This window comes from Cydia amplana, chromosome 4, assembly GCF_948474715.1.
Source record: "Cydia amplana chromosome 4, ilCydAmpl1.1, whole genome shotgun sequence".
NCBI lineage: Eukaryota > Metazoa > Arthropoda > Insecta > Lepidoptera > Tortricidae > Cydia > Cydia amplana.
The window spans coordinates 2,242,983-2,264,343 of record NC_086072.1 but is presented as its reverse complement, the minus strand read 5'-3'; the positions used below and the strand labels follow the sequence as shown (position 1 = coordinate 2,264,343).

General features: G+C 40.2%; 2 protein-coding genes across 2 annotated transcripts in view; one reads left to right on the top strand and one right to left on the bottom strand.

Annotated features, from left to right (window-relative positions):
- The window catches only part of LOC134663101 (kinesin-like protein KIF21A), a 99,843-nt gene that overhangs the window by 7,112 nt on the left and 71,370 nt on the right, over positions 1-21,361 (bottom strand). Inside the window, exons 13-27 of the mRNA XM_063519434.1 lie at positions 19,262-19,333; positions 18,975-19,055; positions 17,690-17,777; positions 16,700-16,917; positions 13,957-14,121; positions 13,474-13,625; positions 11,416-11,523; positions 10,752-10,901; positions 9,660-9,764; positions 4,374-4,506; positions 3,666-3,780; positions 3,019-3,205; positions 1,947-2,084; positions 1,162-1,307; positions 290-438 (exon numbers count right to left, since the gene is read on the bottom strand). Of these exons, the coding sequence (XP_063375504.1) occupies positions 290-438; positions 1,162-1,307; positions 1,947-2,084; positions 3,019-3,205; positions 3,666-3,780; positions 4,374-4,506; positions 9,660-9,764; positions 10,752-10,901; positions 11,416-11,523; positions 13,474-13,625; positions 13,957-14,121; positions 16,700-16,917; positions 17,690-17,777; positions 18,975-19,055; positions 19,262-19,333 (2,007 nt within the window). The remainder of the gene's footprint in view (positions 1-289; positions 439-1,161; positions 1,308-1,946; positions 2,085-3,018; positions 3,206-3,665; positions 3,781-4,373; positions 4,507-9,659; positions 9,765-10,751; positions 10,902-11,415; positions 11,524-13,473; positions 13,626-13,956; positions 14,122-16,699; positions 16,918-17,689; positions 17,778-18,974; positions 19,056-19,261; positions 19,334-21,361) is intronic.
- LOC134663071 (beta-arrestin-1) overlaps positions 1-21,361 on the top strand; it is a 191,026-nt gene that overhangs the window by 122,412 nt on the left and 47,253 nt on the right. The window lies entirely within an intron of this gene.

The window sequence follows — 21,361 nt, the reverse complement described above, 5'->3', positions numbered from 1 at the left end:
CAGACAATCCAACCTCTAGACATAGCATAGTCGCGCTACCCCCTCTGCCACACATACGGTAGCGTTACTCCATCTTCGAGTAAATCCCGTGCCGTGATTGGTCCGTGTCTTTGAACGAACCAATCACGGCACGGGATTCGCTCACCTCGTCCCCCCGCACCCCCGTATTTTTGGCAGCATCGGTTTCATGAAAGAATTGGCCTAAGCTCAGTCTAGAGGTTGGATTGTCAGTGCATTTTGGCGAACCGCGAGTTCTCAGTTCGGGGCGAACTACTAGTAAGTTACATACGTGTGTGAGCGTGTTGTCGGTGAGACTCCACCGCTTGAGGCTGGAGTCCCGAGACGCGCTGAACAGGGCGGAGCCCGAGAGCGCCAGGGCTTGCACGCCGTCGTAGTGCGGCGGCTCTAGTAGCCGACGGTTGCATGCCTCCCAGCCTCCTGAAAAAAAAAATATTATTGTCTATACCGCATACGTTATAACAAATATTTTAAGACATTGTAACCGTAAAAACGTGTCTCGAATCGACCAATAAATAAATAAATATTGGGGGACATCTTACACAGATCAACCTAGCCCCAAACTAAGCAAAGCTTGTACTATGGGTACTAGGCGACGATATACATACATTGTACTTATATAGATAAACACATCCATGACTCCGGAACAAATATTAGTGTTCATCACACAAATAAATGCCCTTACCGGGATTCGAATCCAGCACCATCGGCTTAGCAGGCAGGGTCATTACCCACTAGGCCAGACCGGTCGTCAAACCAATTACATAATTATATTGATACAGAACTCATTGGTAGAACAATAGTTCTGTGAGTTGTACATTATTTTAAAAAATTCGATTCCTCACATGTTATTAAAATAATTGTATAGCAACAATATACATAAACGCAATATTTCACCGACAAAAACGCAATTTCCTTGTTTTCGATACATCGAAACGCATACTAACGTTACATGGTGACGTCACGATGTATTGCCATTTTGTTAGAAGCGTTTCGTCAGTAAAGTGCGGGGACTTTGACCATCATTTGTGACTTTTGTATTACTTTAAAACAATGGGACTCATACAGACATTTGGTCCTCAAAACAAACCTGATCGACTGATACCATTTATAAAAAAATGTAAAATACCCTATTAGACATACCTGTGTCTTGCGGACACATATCCAAAGTCCGGACATAGTGGTCTTTAGAGCCGGTCGCTACTAGGTCCCCGGCCGGCGCTCGGCCTAGCGCTAAGCACATGACGGCGGCCGCGTGACCGCTCCACAGTTTGCAGACACACTCCATCCTGCAAAGAAAAAACACGAAAATTAATCGGTCAAAATGCTTATAGCTCTGTTCAGATGAGACAATTTTTCGCCAATCTGATGAAATTGTCCGATTAAATCAGGACGTGCGGACGCAAACGCCAATTTGGCTCGCCGATTATGACCGATATTACCGATAAAATGGGGTACGGACGCAAGAATACTAATTTGTGACGCTAGTATTTTCGTTTTGGAGATTATTTTTTAACTTAGAGGGCTCAAACGTACTGTAATTTGTCATAAATAATGTAGGTAATATTCTCCGACCGTCCTTAGTCTGGGACCGGTCTGAAAACCAGCGCCGGGCACCTAGGCCCGGCACACGCTGAGACTGGAACCCTTTGCCTAATACAAAGATCTTCTCACTTTTGTATATGATAACTGTTTTATTTTATTATGTAAGTAATTCTAATTCTATTTTATTTTCATGTATAGTGGCAATAAACAATTCTTATTCTTATTCAAATATCACCATAAATCTTAAATTGGTAATTAAATTGGAGATTGACGCCAATTATTTTCCTGATCAAATCGGTCGATTTGCCCAGCCCGTCTGGACACAGCTTAAAGGTCTGCAATCTTTTTATGAAGAAAAGTTGTGTATATGCCTTTCAACTCACATGCGCAGATCCCACAACCGAAGCTTGTCACCAGCGGCGGTATAGAGACGTCGAGGTGATGCTAGAGCGAGAGCGGTGATGGCTACCTCGCCCGCTACTCCTCTAGCTGCTGGCACTGCGCCTACTGCTCCTGATGACCTGCAAAAATAAAGCTTTTTAAATCGACTCAGTTTATAAAGATCTCAAGGTTATATAAATAAATTTGTTGCATTTCAAACCGAATATTCAAATAGATAACTTTACCGGAATTTTTTTCCAAAAGTCCTATTTGTGTGTATTTGTTGTATGTCAACAGTATACTCGTATTACTTTTACTTCACATCATCTTCAGCCAGAGACACAAAGCCTTACTTAATTTTAACATTTCAATTGTTGATCCCTGATTAGACCACTTAATACCCAGCTGTTTCGCTGTACGTTGACTCAGGGGCTGCATGTCACATAACTCATCTGTCACATGAGTCACCACAGCGTATGCACTGGTGTCCGGATCTGGCAACGTTGACTCAGGGGCTACATGTCACATGACTCACCACAGCGTATGAACTGTTGTCCGGATCTGGCAACGTTGACTCAGGGGCTACAATATGTCACATGACTCACCACAGCGTATGAACTGGTGTCCGGATCTGGCAACGTTGACTCAGGGGCTACATGTCACATGACTCACCACAGCGTATGAACTGGTGTCCGGATCTGGCAACGTTGACTCAGGGGCTACATGTCACATGACTCACCACAGCGTATGCACTGGTGTCCGGATCTGGCAACGTTGACTCAGGGGCTACATGTCACATGACTCACCACAGCGTATGAACTGGTGTCCGGATCTGGCAACGTTGACTCAGGGGCTACACGTCACATGACTCACCACAGCGTATGAACCGGTGTCCGGATCTGGCAACGTTGACTCAGGGGCTACATGTCACATGACTCACCACAGCGTATGAACCGGTGTCCGGATCTGGCAACGTTGACTCAGGGGCTACATGTCACATGACTCACCACAGCGTATGAACCGGTGTCCGGATCTGGAAACGTTGACTCAGGGGCTACATGTCACATGACTCACCACAGCGTATGCACCGGCGTCCGTGTCCTGGTGTCGAACAGCCTCACGGCCGCGCCGGCCGCGCCGAGCACGAGCCGCGAGTCCCCGCCGCTCTCGGCGCCGGCCGCCAGCGCGCTGACGCCGCCGCCGCACCAGCCGCGCCAGGATTCCACGCCGCAGCGGAGGTCCCAGCCGCGGATCGTGCGATCTGGCAACGTTGCATTAATCTGTCAGCTCCCACGGCTCATATATGAGCCAGAACGCTTATGGTGACGTCATATCGTGGGATTCGACAGGTTAATGTCAAACTCAGAGCAGAGCAAACTGAGAGCCGGTTACAGCACGTCTATCACCGCTAAAACGTTCGGTAAATTTATTGCATAGGGGTTTTCACAATGCTCTGCTGATTGACGTTGATCAGTCCGTCATTATTGTGATTGGTGCAACCGGCCATTAGACTTAATACCTCTTCTACAATTGGCAACTACATGTTTCTACCAAGCGTTCGAAAAATAGTAAATTTTACACTTTGTTCCCACATATATATATCTAAAACGTAAAGCAAGATCGATTTTTAATTAATTATTTATGGCAGTATTTTCTTATTGATTGATTCTGAATAAGTTTGATTAAAAACATATATGATATAAAATATCGAAAATACTTACCAACGCCTCCACTATAGAGGATATCCGGTGCTACGGCCAATGAGAGCGCAGCGCCCGCGTGACCTTCCGCTATGTGAGTGCATTGTAACCACGCACCAGTACCGCCACTAACTCGCTGTGGAAAAACCATATATTAATCCATTGCTCACAAAGTTAAAAGAGTGTCATGTATTAAATATGGTTGTGAACTTTATTTTAGGGGAACGCAACACACGAAATAATGCTAGAGAAATTAGAAAAGTTGAATATTAAATTTGATGAGGCACAATTGAGAGGCGATAAATATAAAATAGCCCTAGTGAAGGTGCCTCACAGCTTACCGGAGCTAGTCTTGCAGGACCAGGCGACGCAGACTGCGCTTAACTCTCTTTATAGGCTGTTATGTCGCATATTTGACTGTCATCATCGGTCGACAGTCGCACAAACACGTCTCCGTCTCGTGCCCGTCTCGCACCGTATATCTCACCACCACCTATGTCTTTACGAACTGAGTATAAAAGTAAATTAGGGTGGTTTTCGATGCTCACCTTAGGTGCGATTTCCTTGACTGTTCCCTTGGGTGCTTCATTTGGCGCCGGAGCGAGCCACAGAAACACGTCGTCATCTCGTGCCCGTCTCACAGCAGCAAGCGACACAGGCAACTTTTATCTCACCACTACCTTTACGAAGATAGTACAAAAGTAAATCAGGGTGGTTTTCGATGCTCACCTTAGGTGCGATTTCCTTGACTGTTCCCATGGGTGCTTCATTTGACGCCGGAGCGAGCCGCAGAAACACGTCGTCGTCTCGTGCCCGTCTCGCAGCGCCGGGCGACGCGGGCGGCGTGTCGCCGCTCGCCTCTCTGTGTTAGTCCAAGCGTTAGGGAAGCAAGCAAAATGGGGTATGTAAACATGAACAGACTTAAAGGGATCTACAGAAGTACCCGTATGATTTGCTCGCCGTTTTATGTTGTCATTTGATTATATGTATAGTATTCTATAAATGGTTTGGTCTGTAAATCCCTTTATTCTTAGGAATGCAGTACATATTTGTATTACCTACTAATCCTTTATAGTATGAGTATGATATTTTTGGTAAGGGACCGAAATATATAGTTATAGGTAACCTATACAGAATTTTCTTAAAAGGACGAAAGTCGAAGAAAAACTTGAATTATAACAATTTTGGCGAAATACCTAAATAATTTATGTATTAACCAAAGATGCTATCTAATGTATGTGATGTATAATAGACCCTGCTCTGATGAAGTACCTAATACCGAATGTCATTATTATATTATTTATACCTAATGAATGAAATTGAAATTAATATGAATTATATATTTATATGCCAAATATGATCGAATTTGTGCTCAATTGATTGTTTTGTGGATCTAAGCCGTAAATCTGACAAATTAATGAAAACATGGGAATGAACACCATAATTAGCCATGACAATAAGGGTATGACATGTAATGTAGCTATGTTGGTAACAAAAGCAACACACATAGTATCATTTCACAAAAACACATAAATGACTTACCCCAGGACTAATTTTACGTAATTAAGCGTTTAATTATTTAATGAAAACTACTAAAATGTTATGTACAGGCTTTTACTTTTTATATAATCATAGCATTAGAAACGTCTTATTTATTTTAACAAAATGTGCAACATAATAAAGCGACTATACCTAATTAATACACACCTATGTCAAAAATATACACGCTACTTTACGTGCAAGAAAACAGTCTAAAGACTGGATTTTTCAATTACAATACAAAAATAGTGCTATTTAAACACTAACTGTGAACTACAACTATAATAAAAAAAAATACACAAAGTTTCCAAATATAGCCTCTCAGGCTAATATTAAGGTACAAAATCAAGCATGCAAGGGTGCGCCATGCAAGATGCAAACAAAAACAAGCTTACTTCAATTGTTTATTAATGTCTATATATATACATACCTACTACAGTTATAACACATAGCTGCCTCGTTAAAGCTAGGGTTACATTGTGACGTTACATACTTCTATAAAGTCAGCTATATACCACAACTATTTAGGTAACTGTACGTGTATAGTCCATTTGCGCAGTTTTGCGTAGTTGTGTATGGATGATCGCACCGATTAGTCGCAACTTTTACGAAATAATCAGCAAAGATTTACCTTACACACTTTCACACGACTACGCAAAAAATTTCACAGAGAAATCTGTACGATCCTGTACGATAAAGGCCACCCCACACTAGCGTCTTTTAAGCATCGACGTCAAGGCCACCCCACACTAGCGTCTTTTAAGCATCGACGTCTAGTTTACTCTATGGTGCGACGTTGGCGCCACTGCGCAACGCCATTTTCGCCGACGCTCAAAAGGCGCTAGTGTTGGCACTCCTAAATCGCTGTGGTATGTAGCCGGCTTAAATTTCCAATGTACAATCTACGCCATTGAATTTATCTAACAAGTAAGTGTATGAGAAAACGACAGTTCCACATTTGTGAAAATAACTTTCACACTACGATACAGTGAGTATTGGAACAAAAATAACTATTTCGAAAAAAATATAGCAATTCTGATGCTACTAAATTACTAAATGAATAAAGCTAAGATTAAACAGATTCTCAAGAACATCAATTAATAATGTTAGCTTAGTTAGCTTTTTTAAATGTATATGTATACAATGTACATATTATAATTCGAGTAACTTTTTAGTACAATCTTGTCATCATCTGTCTCAATTTATGTTATAGAATTTGTAGCTATAAATTAACCGATATACGAACATAATTTGTAATAATTTTAAATTGAAAAATTATCTCAGTATCATTTTCACTACCTAGCTAATTGTACACATGTACAAAGTTTCACGGCGAAAATTAATGAAAAGTTAAAGCTTTTAGTACTCTTAATCCTAGCAGGCGTAGATGGCGATTGGCTACTAAACTATATTACAACAAAGAAAATGCAATATTTACGCTTCAAGCTATACAATTCTCCTTTGGGTTGATTAGTAAGACTAATATAAACATATCTGCAAAATACGTTGCCTACACAGTACACTGGGTCCCATCTTATTTTGGTAAAAAATTGAATGAATAATTTAGGAAGAGGCGAAAGATATATCACCCTCACATACGGGTAAAAAAGGTTGGAGACAAGAATTCTTTATTTATAATGGCACTGACAGTTTAATGTACGACATATAATTGTATACGTGGCCTATTTTTACGGTGATCCCAGACTTTAGTACTTGTTTTTAAAAACCTAAATTACCTTTATTATCTATTTTTAGACTAGTAAAAACGATTACAATTCATTTTATATTATACAAATCCCTCTCTCCCATAAAAGTCATAAGAAAAAATATATTAATTTTACTTTGTACCTTGAAAAGATACTTTAGTCAAAATATCTATCGCTCTTATTTTTTATTATTCTAATATGTACTCGTACACCTACCATGTATTATAATATGAAGACTATAAACAAATAAAGAGACAAATAAACTCTAATCACGGACCAGTTGTGAGGTTACAGATGTAGTAATAATCCTTTACCATCGTATTTTCACGGAAACGCACGAACGTGTTATGCTATTTAGCTAGTCCCAGTATTGAGGTTGACTGAAGTAGCATGACAAATACGTACTTTTCCGAGAAAATACGATGGCAAAAGAATCTTTACTACATTTGAAAGCGTATTATTTTACACCAAATAGAGATAAGTGTGTGTAAGCAACGTCATGTCAGCGCGGTTAACACATATGTACATTTTGCTACGTGCGTCTTCTGTCCCGGTCCTCAGTCCTCGACTATGTTCAGGTCGGTCAGCAGGCTGCAAGCAAGCACACGCTTGAGCCCCGTGCCAACTTCACCCAGTTTACCCGACCACCACGGTTACATACGATCGTGCGTTCAAAGTATGGTCGTTAAAATAATTGATTATATTTATATACACAAATTAATTTTATAAATATATACAAGAATTTTCTTAAAGTATTGAGCGCACGATCGTGATATTTTGTATTGTAACCCAACCTTCGGTTCATGTGAAAGTGCTGAGGTATTTGTCATACGAAAACTAACCAATAATTACTCGCCGATAAAGTTTTTATAATTAAATTAAATTATTTATAATAATCTAGAAAATATAAAATTTTCTAAAATTTTTTCCGGATCTGAAATGCATATACCTACACAGAAAAATACACGGGTATTGGTTATTTAGCCAATGAAGTACAATTTTTTGTATCTATGGAACTACATTAATGGTTAAGCGTCTGACTATACACATTAATAAGTTAAAAAGATATTGCTTTCAGTTTTTAAATGTTGATCTGTGTATAATTCTGTAGTTTTCATTGTTGTTAGTACAGTAAACTAATTTGATTCTTAGGCCACGTAGAACCCATAATGTATCAATTTTATTATCGTCTACGACAATGTTTTTTTTAGTGATGTATGACATGTATCTAGTAGTTAACGCGACAAGGTTCCACAGTAGCCTAGGCATCAAATTGGTTGATTGTACCCTTCAGCAGTCTCAGCACTTTGACTTCTAGCACGTTTTTTGACCAGCACTAGCTTGAACTCAGAAAAGTGTCATCCTTAAGTGAATATTAACACTAATCGCCAGTTATGTCTTCATGTCATTACTTATCGCAACATTTTAAACATGACCCCATAAGCGGGCCGATTTAATTAAAGTTGTGCAAAGCACATTATTTGATTTGGATAATTTTATCTTATATTGTTTCTACTAAGAATCACAAGCTCTATCGATTCTAATGAGAGAAAAAAAAAGTGTTACTCGTATTATACAGCGTATGATATATGATAAAAGAAATGTTAATGTTTTAAAAAGTCTTGACATAAAAACATACCAGGCGCATGTAGAAATCTACACCCATACTACTTACATAGCACATATACCCAAGCAGTGTACCATGCACACAGGTTTCCGAGAGACAGACTAACATGCATACTACATGACAGGTACACATACAATACAAACTTGGTAACTTTCGCAGTAAATGTAATACTTGTGAACTGTCGTTCCAATATGTTTTGTTTCAGAGAGTGACGTTTTTGACACAAAACATTGAAATGTTTATTTATTATTCGGTAGCTAGATTGTTAAGTTTAAAGTTGTAAAGACAATTTGGTTATATTACAAAACGTTGGCTACTAAAACACGTTATATACTTTTGTCTTTTGTTATTATTTGTATAAATTGCTAAATATACATAGTACATAAAACAAAAGTATTATAAAGAAGCATGCAACAGTTACCAAGCGATATGTTCCTGCTATATTTTAAGCCCTATTCGCACTTTGCCCAACATTGCAAATTGTAACAGCCAAACACTTAAGTAACCAATTATAGACTTTATTCCTTTGCAATACGGTTTAGGAATGGTCAGGTGTAGACAATGGTACTGAAATGCCATGGCAGTTGGCAAAGTGGAATAGATTAATTTAATGAATCGTTTCATTTCGTAGCATAACTTTTATATAGAACTGCAATAGCGAATATTAAAAATAAATAAATTATAATCTTCCATCGCGTAATTTGATCGATTTCTATATCCATCCATTGTTCAAATAGACAAAAGAATACTAAAAGGCGTAGGTATTAAAATTATGTAGCCGCAAAGCTGAATCAGATGGCGTTGTAGAGCACCATACGTTTTGTAATAAATGAACTAAAATATTAGCGCCTGACAATCTCATTAGGTATTAACTTTAGAGGCAGAGGTGTAGAGTTAGAGCCGGTGCGGTGTAGCTTTATTTGACGTTCGTTGTAATATTAAATATGCCTCATTGATATACTATCTTTATCTGCCCAAAACAGCAGATTATTTCGTCTTACTCTACGCGTCTTAGCATTCCGATGTCCATGATATGAACGAATTAAAATACCAAATAAGAAATACATAGCGAAATATTACAGCCACTGCAGTTCCATAACAAAACTGTGCTACGAGAGTTACAATAAAAAATACGATACGTACAATGATGCCGGCTTGGCTATGCTGTGCTGCCTCCTGATTGGCCGAGGGCTCTCGGGGGGCGGGGCCCGCCGTGACGTGAGCGGCGACGCGATTGGCTGCAGCCCTCTGGAAATGTGCGTGACGTCACAGTGTGGACAGAGAACATTTATGCGAAAGTGGAACGTATACTCCTATAATTGTGGTTCAATTTTATAGCTAATAACGATAAGACGATTATCACGATTATGCCTGTGTGTGTGTTAATAATTAAGACAATACAATTAAAAAATATAGACTACGTGGTCAAAAAATTGCTTGACAATAGTGCTGACATTGAAATTAAAGCTTTAAATTTATTGAATAAAGATACAGTTTACCTTAAACTGGCACGCTTTGGACGCGAGTCATTTGCAATTGTATCGCTGCGTGAAATATTTATTACTCTATTATTATATACCTATAAGTTTTTTAAGTCATTATGATTTTATAATACTCTCGAACAATATATGATATAAAGTTGACTATTCGACTTTCTTGTCGTGTACATAAGATGTAATTTAAGTTAAGGCTGCTTACAGACGAGCGACAGTACGCGACACACTGTCGGCGACGGTCGCTGACGACCGCCTGCGACGGCTATCGGCGACGGTCGGTGACTGTCGGCGACGGTCGGCGACTGTCGGCGACGGTCGGCGACGGTCGGTGATAGCTGTCGCGGCGTCGCTCTTGTGTCATAGCACGCAGTCTTCGATGTGTAGTTCAAGAAAGAGCACGTATTTTCTTTTTCAAAATGAGTAATGACGATTTTGATGCTGATGCATTATTGTTTAAAGAAAATACGTGCTATCTCTTGAACTACACATCGACAACTGCGTGCTGTAACACAAGAGCGACGCCGCGACAGCTATCACCGACCGTCGCCGATAGCCGTCGCAGGCGGTCGTCAGCGACCGTCGCCGACAGTGTGTCGCGTACTGTCGCTCGTCTGTAAGCAGCCTAAGACGACGCACTGGGCCGGTTATAGATCCTTATGGCTCGATCGATGTATGTACCTATAGGAATTGTAACGTTGTAAATTCGACTCTAAATAATTAAGCATAAAGTACAATTTACCTTAAGCTGCCCGGCGCACTGGGCACGCGACTTAGCGGTATGGGCTTTGGCGACACAGGCTCGTATAACGATTGTGTCATGACGTCGGCCTCCGTGTTTTCACTGCCATACACGCCTAGGTCTCGAAGACGCACTGATCCCCGTCGTACCCTAAGAGAAATAAACTCATTTCAAGGAAAAATCACAACTTTAACGACGTAAGTGATATAAAACGATGTTAAGCAAAAAAAAAAAACTTATGACTGTAATAGGGTATTTGACAATTTTATGCATGGTATCAGTCGATCAGGTTTGTTGGACCAAATGTCTGTATGGGACCCATTGTCTTAAAGCAATACAAAAGTCACAAATGATGGTCAAAGTCTGGCACCCGCACTTTACTGACGAAACGCTTCTAACAAAATGGCAATACATCGTGACGTCACCACGGTGAAATATTGCGTTTATGTATATTGTTGCAAAACAATATTTTTTTAAATAAAATGTAAGGAATCGAATGTAATGGCGACCCCAGGTAAGTGCGATGTTTGGAACAAATAATAAAGTACGTGCTTAATTAATACACGCTGTATAAGTACATAAGTATTTTTTCAATCTCGTACCTTACTTAGGCAACTCAGCAAGCTTCGTTGCCTAAACACGGTACCCGACAGTAGGTACTTACGTGTTACGCTGGAAGGGCGAGTTCCTGTTGTCATCTGGCGGTGAAGCGGGTGCCGTGTGAGACTCCCGCGCGCCGTTCGTGGTCACCACTGGCCGCTCGAGGAACGAACTGTTAATAAATAGTTATTTGTACAACAAGAGATCAAAGTTTGATATTTCTTCGAGTGCTTATTTTGAGTCCCATGCAAGCGAAAGATTCTATAGTAGATTCACGAGCGTAGTAATTTAGAATCTTGAGCGTAGTAAGGGACTCAAAAGCGCACGAGATGTAAATAACTTTGATCTCGTGTAGTTCACAAAACTTTTCACCTCAGCAGTGAGAACATATTAGACAACCTGAAAAATGTAATCCTCCTTCATCACTTACCTATTCACTCATGCTTTCTTAAGATATACTAACAATTAAGTTGAATTACCACAATCAAACACAAAAACAAAACGTAGTAAAATTCAGTTAAATAAGTAATATATGGAAACAACGACCATCAATTGATTGACACTTCAATCGACAACTTTTTTTTGTAAAAAAAATAACATTGTAAGATACGGTCCGAATTGCGGATACTTACTGTTTGTAAACTATAGTAGAGATTCTTAAAACTATAATTATTTAATTAACGTGATATTATGTGTATTTTTTGAGTTCATTATTTTAATCGTACAATTAATTACGTAAAATATAGTGTTTTTATCAGTTTTTATCAAATCTTAAATTTTATTTTCATTAATTAATTATTAAGAATCCATACTCGTATGTATTTTGGAACGATGCGTTCTGACGTTTTTCGGGGGTCTATTATAAACCGTCAATGTACCGTTGAATGTAGTTTGAACTTTTTTGTCTCTTTCTTTTTGCTAAAGACGTGAAAGGGACACAGATAATAGAATCCAAGTATTTCGAACTTGTATTAGACCCCGCATGTTGAGATGACATTTGAATATTAAGGTCACTTGAATGTCATTTTGTCTCACTCAGTGAGCAAAATGCGATTTTGCTCACTGTTTTTAAGTAGCAAAGTACCCTTGTTCGAGCTGCTGAGGTGAAAATATAATATTTGCTATTCAAGTGTAACAACGTAGTACCTACTTCTAAACCAAAATCTGAGTTTCCTTTTTCTTTCTATATCAAACAATGTAAGAACAGCAATATACTCGTAGTTCCCAAAATCTGTCAATCTGTTTGTACATAATTTTATACAAACCTCACGTAAATTTTCTTATTAATATTTTTTTTATTTGGTGGACTGTTTTTTCTTCTATTAGACAACACACCTACACAACTATCGATATCGACAAAAAAAATGTTTCTAACTCTAGCAAGATTGCGACAGTCTTTTGTTTTGCCGCGAAAATTCCGGGCTCTGAACATCACTTCATGCTCTTATCTTATATACCTCCGCTGCAGACTCCGCTTGGTGTGGCTAGGCCATGCAGTTTCCATGCCGACCGACTTAGTGCGACCACTTTCCGTACAAGTGTAAGAAAATTGGTACCGATTTTATGACAAAAGAAAATCACAGCGTTGAAAACGATGTGTTTTCTGGACATCGTACTATGATATGGATAAGGGCTCATTTAGACGAGGCGAGAACTCGCATGCGAGTTTCATTACATTGCGGGTTTTGATCGGTCGGTTGATTTGGACGTAACCAACAGTCCGCAAGGTATAGTTTGTAGCTTTCTAATAGACCCCGAAGGCTAATCCTATTGTCTATTGTTCAGTAAAACCGCACGTGCTACTTACCTGCAAAAAAGGGTCCTAATTATTCTATTTGGCACCTGAGCGCGGGCTAGTCCAACGCTCAAAAAACCAGTGTAGGTGCGCTCTCCGATAACGCGCCTTTGTTACGCATCTCGATGACACATTTTAGACTGGTTCTGTAGCGTTCGACTCGCCGGCACTCAGTAACCGAAGTACCGATTTTTTATGCAGGTGGTTGTGGCACGTGGCACGAGCGGTTTTTCTTAACAATAGACAATAGGATTAGCCTTCGGGGTCTATTAGAAAGCTACAAACTATAACGATAATCGCATGCGAGTTCGTCAGCCCTAAGTTTACCCGTCCACCGGCGACACGGATCTCGTGCTGGTGCCGGACGACACTCGGGCCAGCATGGCGGCCAGCGCGCCCGCGCCCATGCCCCACGGGTTGAGGTTGTGGTCGCCGACGGCCCGCATCGCCGCTGCCGCCCGTTCGGCGCTTTCTTCCATCTACAAATAAAAATGTAGTTTTATCAGGCGTGATCAAGTACGTTTCGTTTGACCTTGGTGGCTGACGGTGTGTTATTATGACGCCGTGGAACTTTCCACATGTCACCGTAAAGACGGCCGTCTGTTTGCGTCTGCTATATGACTAATATGACGGCACCGCTTTCCGAGTAAACCAAAGCTTCAAGCAAAGCGATTTTACGTCGTCATATATTATCACGAGCGAGATGCAGAAATCTCTTCGACAAGTACAGCGACATCTAGCGCACAACTCAGCAAACTTTGACTCTTGAAAGATTCGACTTCATTAACCATAGAATAAGGTTCATCTTGCCTGAGCGACTTGTGCCCTCGCGTCGGCTAGTGCCTGCTGGTGGCGCGCGGCGTCGTGCGCGTGCTGCAGCGCCAGCCCCGCCAGCCGCGAGAGGGCGTAGCGGCCCGCCTCCGCGCAGTCGATCTGTTCCAGCAGGCGAGGAAGCTCATTCTCGTCGTTTTCTTCCTGTACAAAACAATTTCAGTAGTAAATTTGCCAATAGTAAAGACATACACCGTATAAGATGAATAAAGTCTAACGAAAAAGCGGCCAAGTGCGAGTCGGACTCGCCCATGAAGGGTTCCGTATTTAGGCGATTTATGACGTATAAAAAAAAACTACTTACTAGATCTCGTTCAAACCAATTTTCGGTGGAAGTTTACATGGTAATGTACATCATATATTTTTTTTAGTTTTATCATTCTCTTATTTTAGAAGTTACAGGGGGGGGGGGACACATTTTACCACTTTGGAAGTGTCTCTCGCGCAAACTATTCAGTTTAGAAAAAAATGATATTAGAAACCTCAATATCATTTTTGAAGACCTATCCATAGATACCCCACACGTATGGGTTTAATGAAAAAAAAAAATTGAGTTTCAGTTCGAAGTATGGGGAACCCCAAAAATTAATTTTTTTTTCTATTTTTGTGTGAAAATCTTAATGCGGTTCACAGAATACATCTACTTACCAAGTTTCAACAGTATAGTTCTTATAGTTTCGGAGAAAAGTGGCTGTGACATACGGACGGACGGACAGACGGACAGACAGACAGACATGACGAATCTATAAGGGTTCCGTTTTTTGCCATTTGGCTACGGAACCCTAAAAACGTGCTTCGTAAATCAAGAAAGTCATTCTCGGATAGATGGTGCACACACCTTTGGCCTATGCTCGGCTGGATGACGTTGATGACACAGTTCCATATTTAACAATTAGAAAACATAGGTATCAGTGAAAGAACTTGGGTCAAAATGATGTAAAAATAATAAAATCATTTATCTATATATACATTTTTTGTTAGTTTTTTACATTTTTATTTTGAGTTTTCATCGTGTGTCGATAGATGGCAGTAAATTTACTGTGACTACAAAATTTACTATGACAGGACCCCTCTATACTAGGTATCTATTCTCTTTGCCAATAGTAACTTAATTTAGCGTTCTGACTTCTGACTTATCCCTATAGAAACAAAGTTCAAAATCTTTCACACATACCTCGATCTGCATAATCTGATGATGCGTATCAGCTATCGCGCCCTTCAGATACTCTAGCAAAGGTCCATCTCCCTCCTGATTGGGCCGTTCCCGTTGCTTAAGGTGCCTTTCCAGCGCGCTTTCGAGGCCACCGAGCGCGTTCTGACTTCTGCCTTATCCCTATAGAAACAAAGTTCAAAATCTTTCACACATACCTCGATCTGCATAATCTGATGATGCGTATCAGCTATGGCGCCCTTCAGATAAGTAAAGGTCCATCTCCCTCCTGATTGGCCCGTTCCCGTTGTTTAAGATGCCTTTCCAGTGCGCTCTCAAGGTTGCCGAGGGGTGTGCGTGTTGTGACTTATACCTATACATAAAAGGTTTAAAATCCTTCACACTTACTTGTATCTGCATGATCTGATGATGCGTATCAGCTATAGCACCCTTCAAGTACTCAAGTAAAGGCCCATCGCCGTCCTGATTGGCCCTTTCCCGTTGTTTAAGGTGCCTTTTCAGTGCGCTTTCGAGGCCACCGAGCGCGTTCTGACTTCTGCCTTATCCCTATAGTAACAAAGTTCAAAATCTTTCACACATACCTCGATCTGCATAATCTGATGATGCGTATCAGCTATCGCGCCCTTCAGATACTCTAGCAAAGGTCCATCTCCCTCCTGATTGGCCCGTTCCCGTTGTTTAAGGTGCCTTTTCAGCGCGCTTTCGAGGCCACCGAGCGCGTTCTGACTTCTGCCTTATCCCTATAGAAACAAAGTTCAAAATCTTTCACACATACCTCGATCTGCATAATCTGATGATGCGTATCAGCTATGGCGCCCTTCAGATAAGTAAAGGTCCATCTCCCTCCTGATTGGCCCGCTCCCGTTGTTTAAGGTGCCTTTTCAGCGCGCTTTCGAGGCCACCGAGCGCGTTCTGACTTCTGTGTTATCCCTATAGTAACAAAGTTCAAAATCTTTCACACATACCTCGATCTGCATAATCTGATGATGCGTATCAGCTATCGCGCCCTTCAGATACTCTAGCAAAGGTCCATCTCCCTCCTGATTGGCCCGTTCCCGTTGCTTAAGGTGCCTTTTCAGCGCGCTTTCGAGGCCACCGAGCGCGTTCTGATTTCTGCCTTATCCCTATAGTAACAAAGTTCAAAATCTTTCACACATACCTCGATCTGCATAATCTGATGATGCGTATCAGCTATGGCGCCCTTCAGATAAGTAAAGGTCCATCTCCCTCCTGATTGGCCCGCTCCCGTTGTTTAAGGTGCCTTTTCAGCGCGCTTTCGAGGCCACCGAGCGCGTTCTGACTTCTGCCTTATCCCTATAGTAACAAAGTTCAAAATCTTTCACACATACCTCGATCTGCATAATCTGATGATGCGTATCAGCTATGGCGCCCTTCAGATACTCAAGTAAAGGCCCATCTCCCTCCTGATTGGCCCGTTCCCGTTGCTTAAGGTGCCTTTTCAGAACGCTGTCAAGGTCACCGTGTCACCGAGCGCGTTCTGACTTCTGCCTTATCCCTATAGTAACAAAGTTCAAAATATTTCACACATACCTCGATTTGCATGATCTGATGATGCGTATCAGCTATCGCGCCCTTCAGATACTCTAGCAAAGGCCCGTCGCCCTCCTGATTGGCCCGTTCCCGTTGCTTAAGGTGCCTTTCCAGCGCGCTCTCGAGGTCGCCGAGGGTTGAACGCGCTGCGCAGGCGCGGGATAGCCAGGCTTCAACTCTGGCCCATGTCTCGCGGTAGGAGGTACGAGATCGGTTGCCTGGAAGTAGTATACTTTATTATTTATTTAAACTTTATTGCACGATAAAATTTGTACGAATGGCGGACTTAATGCCTTAAGGCATTCTCTACCAGTCAACCAATGGGTCAAACAGAAAACTTATACTTAGTGCAGGATTGTAGACAAAGAGAAGAAATATGAAACACAAATCAAGTTACGTATTCTAAACAATATTCTAATATTATCGGAGGGTACAACTTTCATCGTCAACATCGATTGTTATAGTTAGTCAAGTAAATCTTGTCAGTAGAAAAAGGCGCGAAATTCAAGTTTTCTATGGGACGATATCCCTTCGCGCCTACATTTTTCAAATTTGCCGCCTTTTTCTACTGACAAGATCTGCTTGACCAACTATATTTGATATGCTTGCAATATCCAAGAGCAAAAAGCACATCAATTGATGACATTTCCTCAACTGTCACTGTTGACAGCTGAAAAATCATACCCAAAACAAATACAGATCAAATTCATAACCTGTTATTACAATCAGAATAAGCCTCAAGCTCAACCAATATGACTATTTTAATATGACATTTTAAACTCTCGCGTTTTGTACACATATTTAATTACACAAAATGGTCTTTCCGTGACCATAGCTGGTGCAACTCAGCTGAAACGTCGAAATTTAAGGTAAAAACAATGAAATTATATCGCGGTAGACCCGTTTGTGTAATTAAGTATTTTAATATGATAAGAGAGTTTCTCTTAGTATTTTGTATAAGAAATAAGATGCGTTAATAAAAGGGCGTACCGCGAAGTCTTCCCGCTGCCCGACTGCTGAGCTTGTCGCGATGGCCCCGTCGTAATATAGAGACCTCTTCCTGTTTCCGTTTTAATACCTACAAAATAAAATAAAATATAAAAACTTGATAAGTTCTCAAGTACAAACTGTAACACTCTTGACTTTCCATCGGTGGATCTTATGCCTTTTGTAATACGGTCCACCCATAGTCTAATAAAACATGGTCTTCTCTTCCCAGTGTGACACAAGCCTACGTCACAATAACATTGTCACTTTATATAGCGCTGTCGCATGATGACGTAGGCTTGTGTCAGTCACGTGGTCGGAAGAGAGTACCAGTCGGAGTATATTATTATACCATGCGGTCCACCGATGGACAGTTAACAGTGTGGGCGATTGTACTCCCCGCATCCACACAAGCAGTTTATAAAATTTAATTCTGAAGGCAAGTATTGTCTATCGATTTTAGGGGAAGAAAATTGTATAGTTGACACCTTTTAAATATTTTTTACGAGACATAACACAAATTTAGTGGTATGTAGTATTCTAATGCAGTAATCGACATATAGTTCGTTTTTTAGCACTAGAAAAAAGGTAAACAATCTTGACGTGTCTTTTTAATTAAAAACACTTTTGAATAAGTCACGGCAAATATGTAACAATAGGGATGATGACACATGTTGAATTTTATAACAAAATCTAGTAAAATAGATAGCAAACGAGCAATTTATCACAATAATGTGGATATTAAAATAAAATATTAAAAAATTTCAAAATTACAGGACCTGAAAGTTTAAAATTTTAAGTTTTTTTTTAACTTCCAAAAACGATAAAAGTAAGGGTACCATTCGATTCCTTACATTTCATCCAAAAAAATATTGTATAGCAACTATATACATAAACGCAATATTTCACCGACAAAAACGCAATTTTCTTGTTTTGTCCATACTACAAGATGGGCGATGACGTCACGGCCTCTGTCCGTTTTGTATAGGGCGTTTCGCGAGTGAAGTGCGACTGTCGGACTTTGACTACAATTTCTGACTTTTGTGTTACTTTAATGCAATGGGTCCCATATAGACATTTGATCCTAAAAACAAACCCGATCGATTGATACCATAAAAATTTTTTTGTCATGTAGCCTATTATGAACCATAACGATTATTTACATTCTTATGCTTCCATAAGTAATAGTTACCGATTTTAAAAGCGTTTTTCAATTAAAAGACACGTCAAGACCGCGTAGTCTTTTTTTAATGCTAAATAAACGAACTATAGTTACCGAGTATTTTACCTGTTCTTTTAATCTTGTTTCAGCTTCTAGAGACCTAATGATGTTGGCATTCTTGCGAGATTCTTTCCGTAGTTGAGCCACCTGTCGACAGACACTAAATTAATTATACTCTGGCGCTTGTCAGTAGAAAAAGTTGACTTCCTATAGAAAAAAATAATTTCGCACCTCGTTCTACTGACAAGTTGGTTGTGATTCAGTATAAAACGCGCGTTGGTTAATATAACTATAAAATAAATGATTTTATAAATACAGATCTTTGATCTGTACTAATTAATAATTGTTTTTACCTCCTTGGCTCTTGCCGCTTCGGCCTGTTGGTGACGTTTTGCCTCCTCGCGCATGCGTTGGATCAATTTCACCTATAAAAAAGAGTGACAGATAAATATTAATCTAAGTAAAGCGTTTAATCTAAGTAAATTACGCTTACATTCATTTTGATATACATATTTATTTTTACATTACATTTACGAACATTCGTAAATTGTTCAAAGGTTTAAATGCACGTGATGCTACATAACAGTTTGGTATTGCGATTTGCCTAAACATTTGTGCCATTCTCAATCAAAAGGTTTAAGTAGTAACCTTGTCGCTTGTCAATAAGGTACCTACTATTTCCATAAAAATTGCATTTGAAATCAACCTTATCGACAAGAATGTGATACCTTTTAGTTGAAAACGTCACGTTTCATCATCTCTTTTCGTTATATGGCAAACGAAAATGACGAAATTGTTTACTGTCTGTCCCCTACGCAGAGTTTCGCGTAATATTCCCTATTGAATAGATTGAGATCTTACCTTATCACGTTTCATGGAGTGCAGTTCGTTCTTCAACGTCAATATTTGTTGTGCAGTCTGTCTTTGGTACCGTTGCAGTCTAGTATGTTCTCTAGCCATAGTTTGAAGACGCTTCAGCACTCGCTTGAGTTTTATGGACAAACGTATCTTACCTTATCAATGTAGTGCAGTTCATTGTTAAACGTCAGCTGCTGCTCCGTTGGTTGCTGCTACCGTTGTAGTATCCCTAAAGACGTTGTAGAGACATTACATATAAAACAACCTACCTTATCTCTCTTCATGGAGTGCAGTTCGTTCTTCAATGTCAATATTTGTTGTGCAGTCTGTCTTTGTGACCGTTGCAGTCTGGTATGCTCCCTGGCCGCAGTTTGAACACGTTTCAGAGATATTATATATAAAACAACCTACCTTATCTCTCTTCATGGAGTACAGCTCATTCTTCAACGTTAATATTTGCTGTGCAGTCTGTCTTTGTGACCGTTGCAGTCTGGTATGCTCCCTGGCCGCAGTTTGAACACGTTTCAGAGACATTATATATAAAACAACCTACCTTATCTCTCTTCATGGAGTACAGCTCATTCTTCAACGTTAATATTTGCTGTGCAGTCTGTCTTTGTGACCGTTGCAGTCTGGTATGCTCCCTGGCCGCAGTTTGAACACGTTTCAGAGACATTATGTATAAAACAACATACCTTATCTCTCTTCATGGAGTGCAGCTCATTCTTCAACGTTAATATTTGCTGTGCAGTCTGTCTTTGTGACCGTTGCAGTCTGGTATGCTCCCTGGCCGCAGTTTGAACACGTTTCAGAGACATTATGTATAAAACAACATACCTTATCTCTCTTCATGGAGTGCAGTTCGTTCTTCAGCGTCAATATTTGCTGTGCAGTCTGTCTTTGTGACTGTCGCAGTCTAGTATATTCTCTAGCCATAGTTTGAAGACGCTTCAGCATTCGCTTGAGTTTTATGGACAAACGTATCTTACCTTATCAATGTAGTGTCGTCTATTGTTAAAAGTCAGCTGCTGCTCCGTTTGCCATTGCTAGTGTTTCAGTTTGGTATATTTTAAAGACGTTTTAGAGATATTGTATATAAAACAACTTACCTTATCTCTCTTCATGGAGTGCAGTTCGTTCTTCAGCGTCAATATTTGCTGTGCAGTCTGTCTTTGTGACCGTTGCAGTCTAATATGCTCCCTGGCCGCAGTTTGAACACGTTTCAGAGACATTATGTATAAAACAACCTACCTTATCTCTCTTCATGGAGTGCAGTTCATTCTTCAACGTCAATATTTGTTGTGCAGTCTGTCTTTGGTACCGTTGCAGTCTAGTATGTTCTCTAGCCATAGTTTGAAGACGCTTCAGCACTCGCTTGAGTTTTATGGACAAACGTATCTTACCTTATCAATGTAGTGCAGTTCATTGTTAAACGTCAGCTGCTGCTCCGTTGGTTGCTGCTACTGTTACGTACGTGTGCTGGCTTGCTGGCTAGAACCGAACTGGGGGTACCCGCAGATCTTCTTATCTACCCACACATGTCAATATATAACATGCCTTTCCCTCTGGATAGATGACACTTCACTATATTTCGA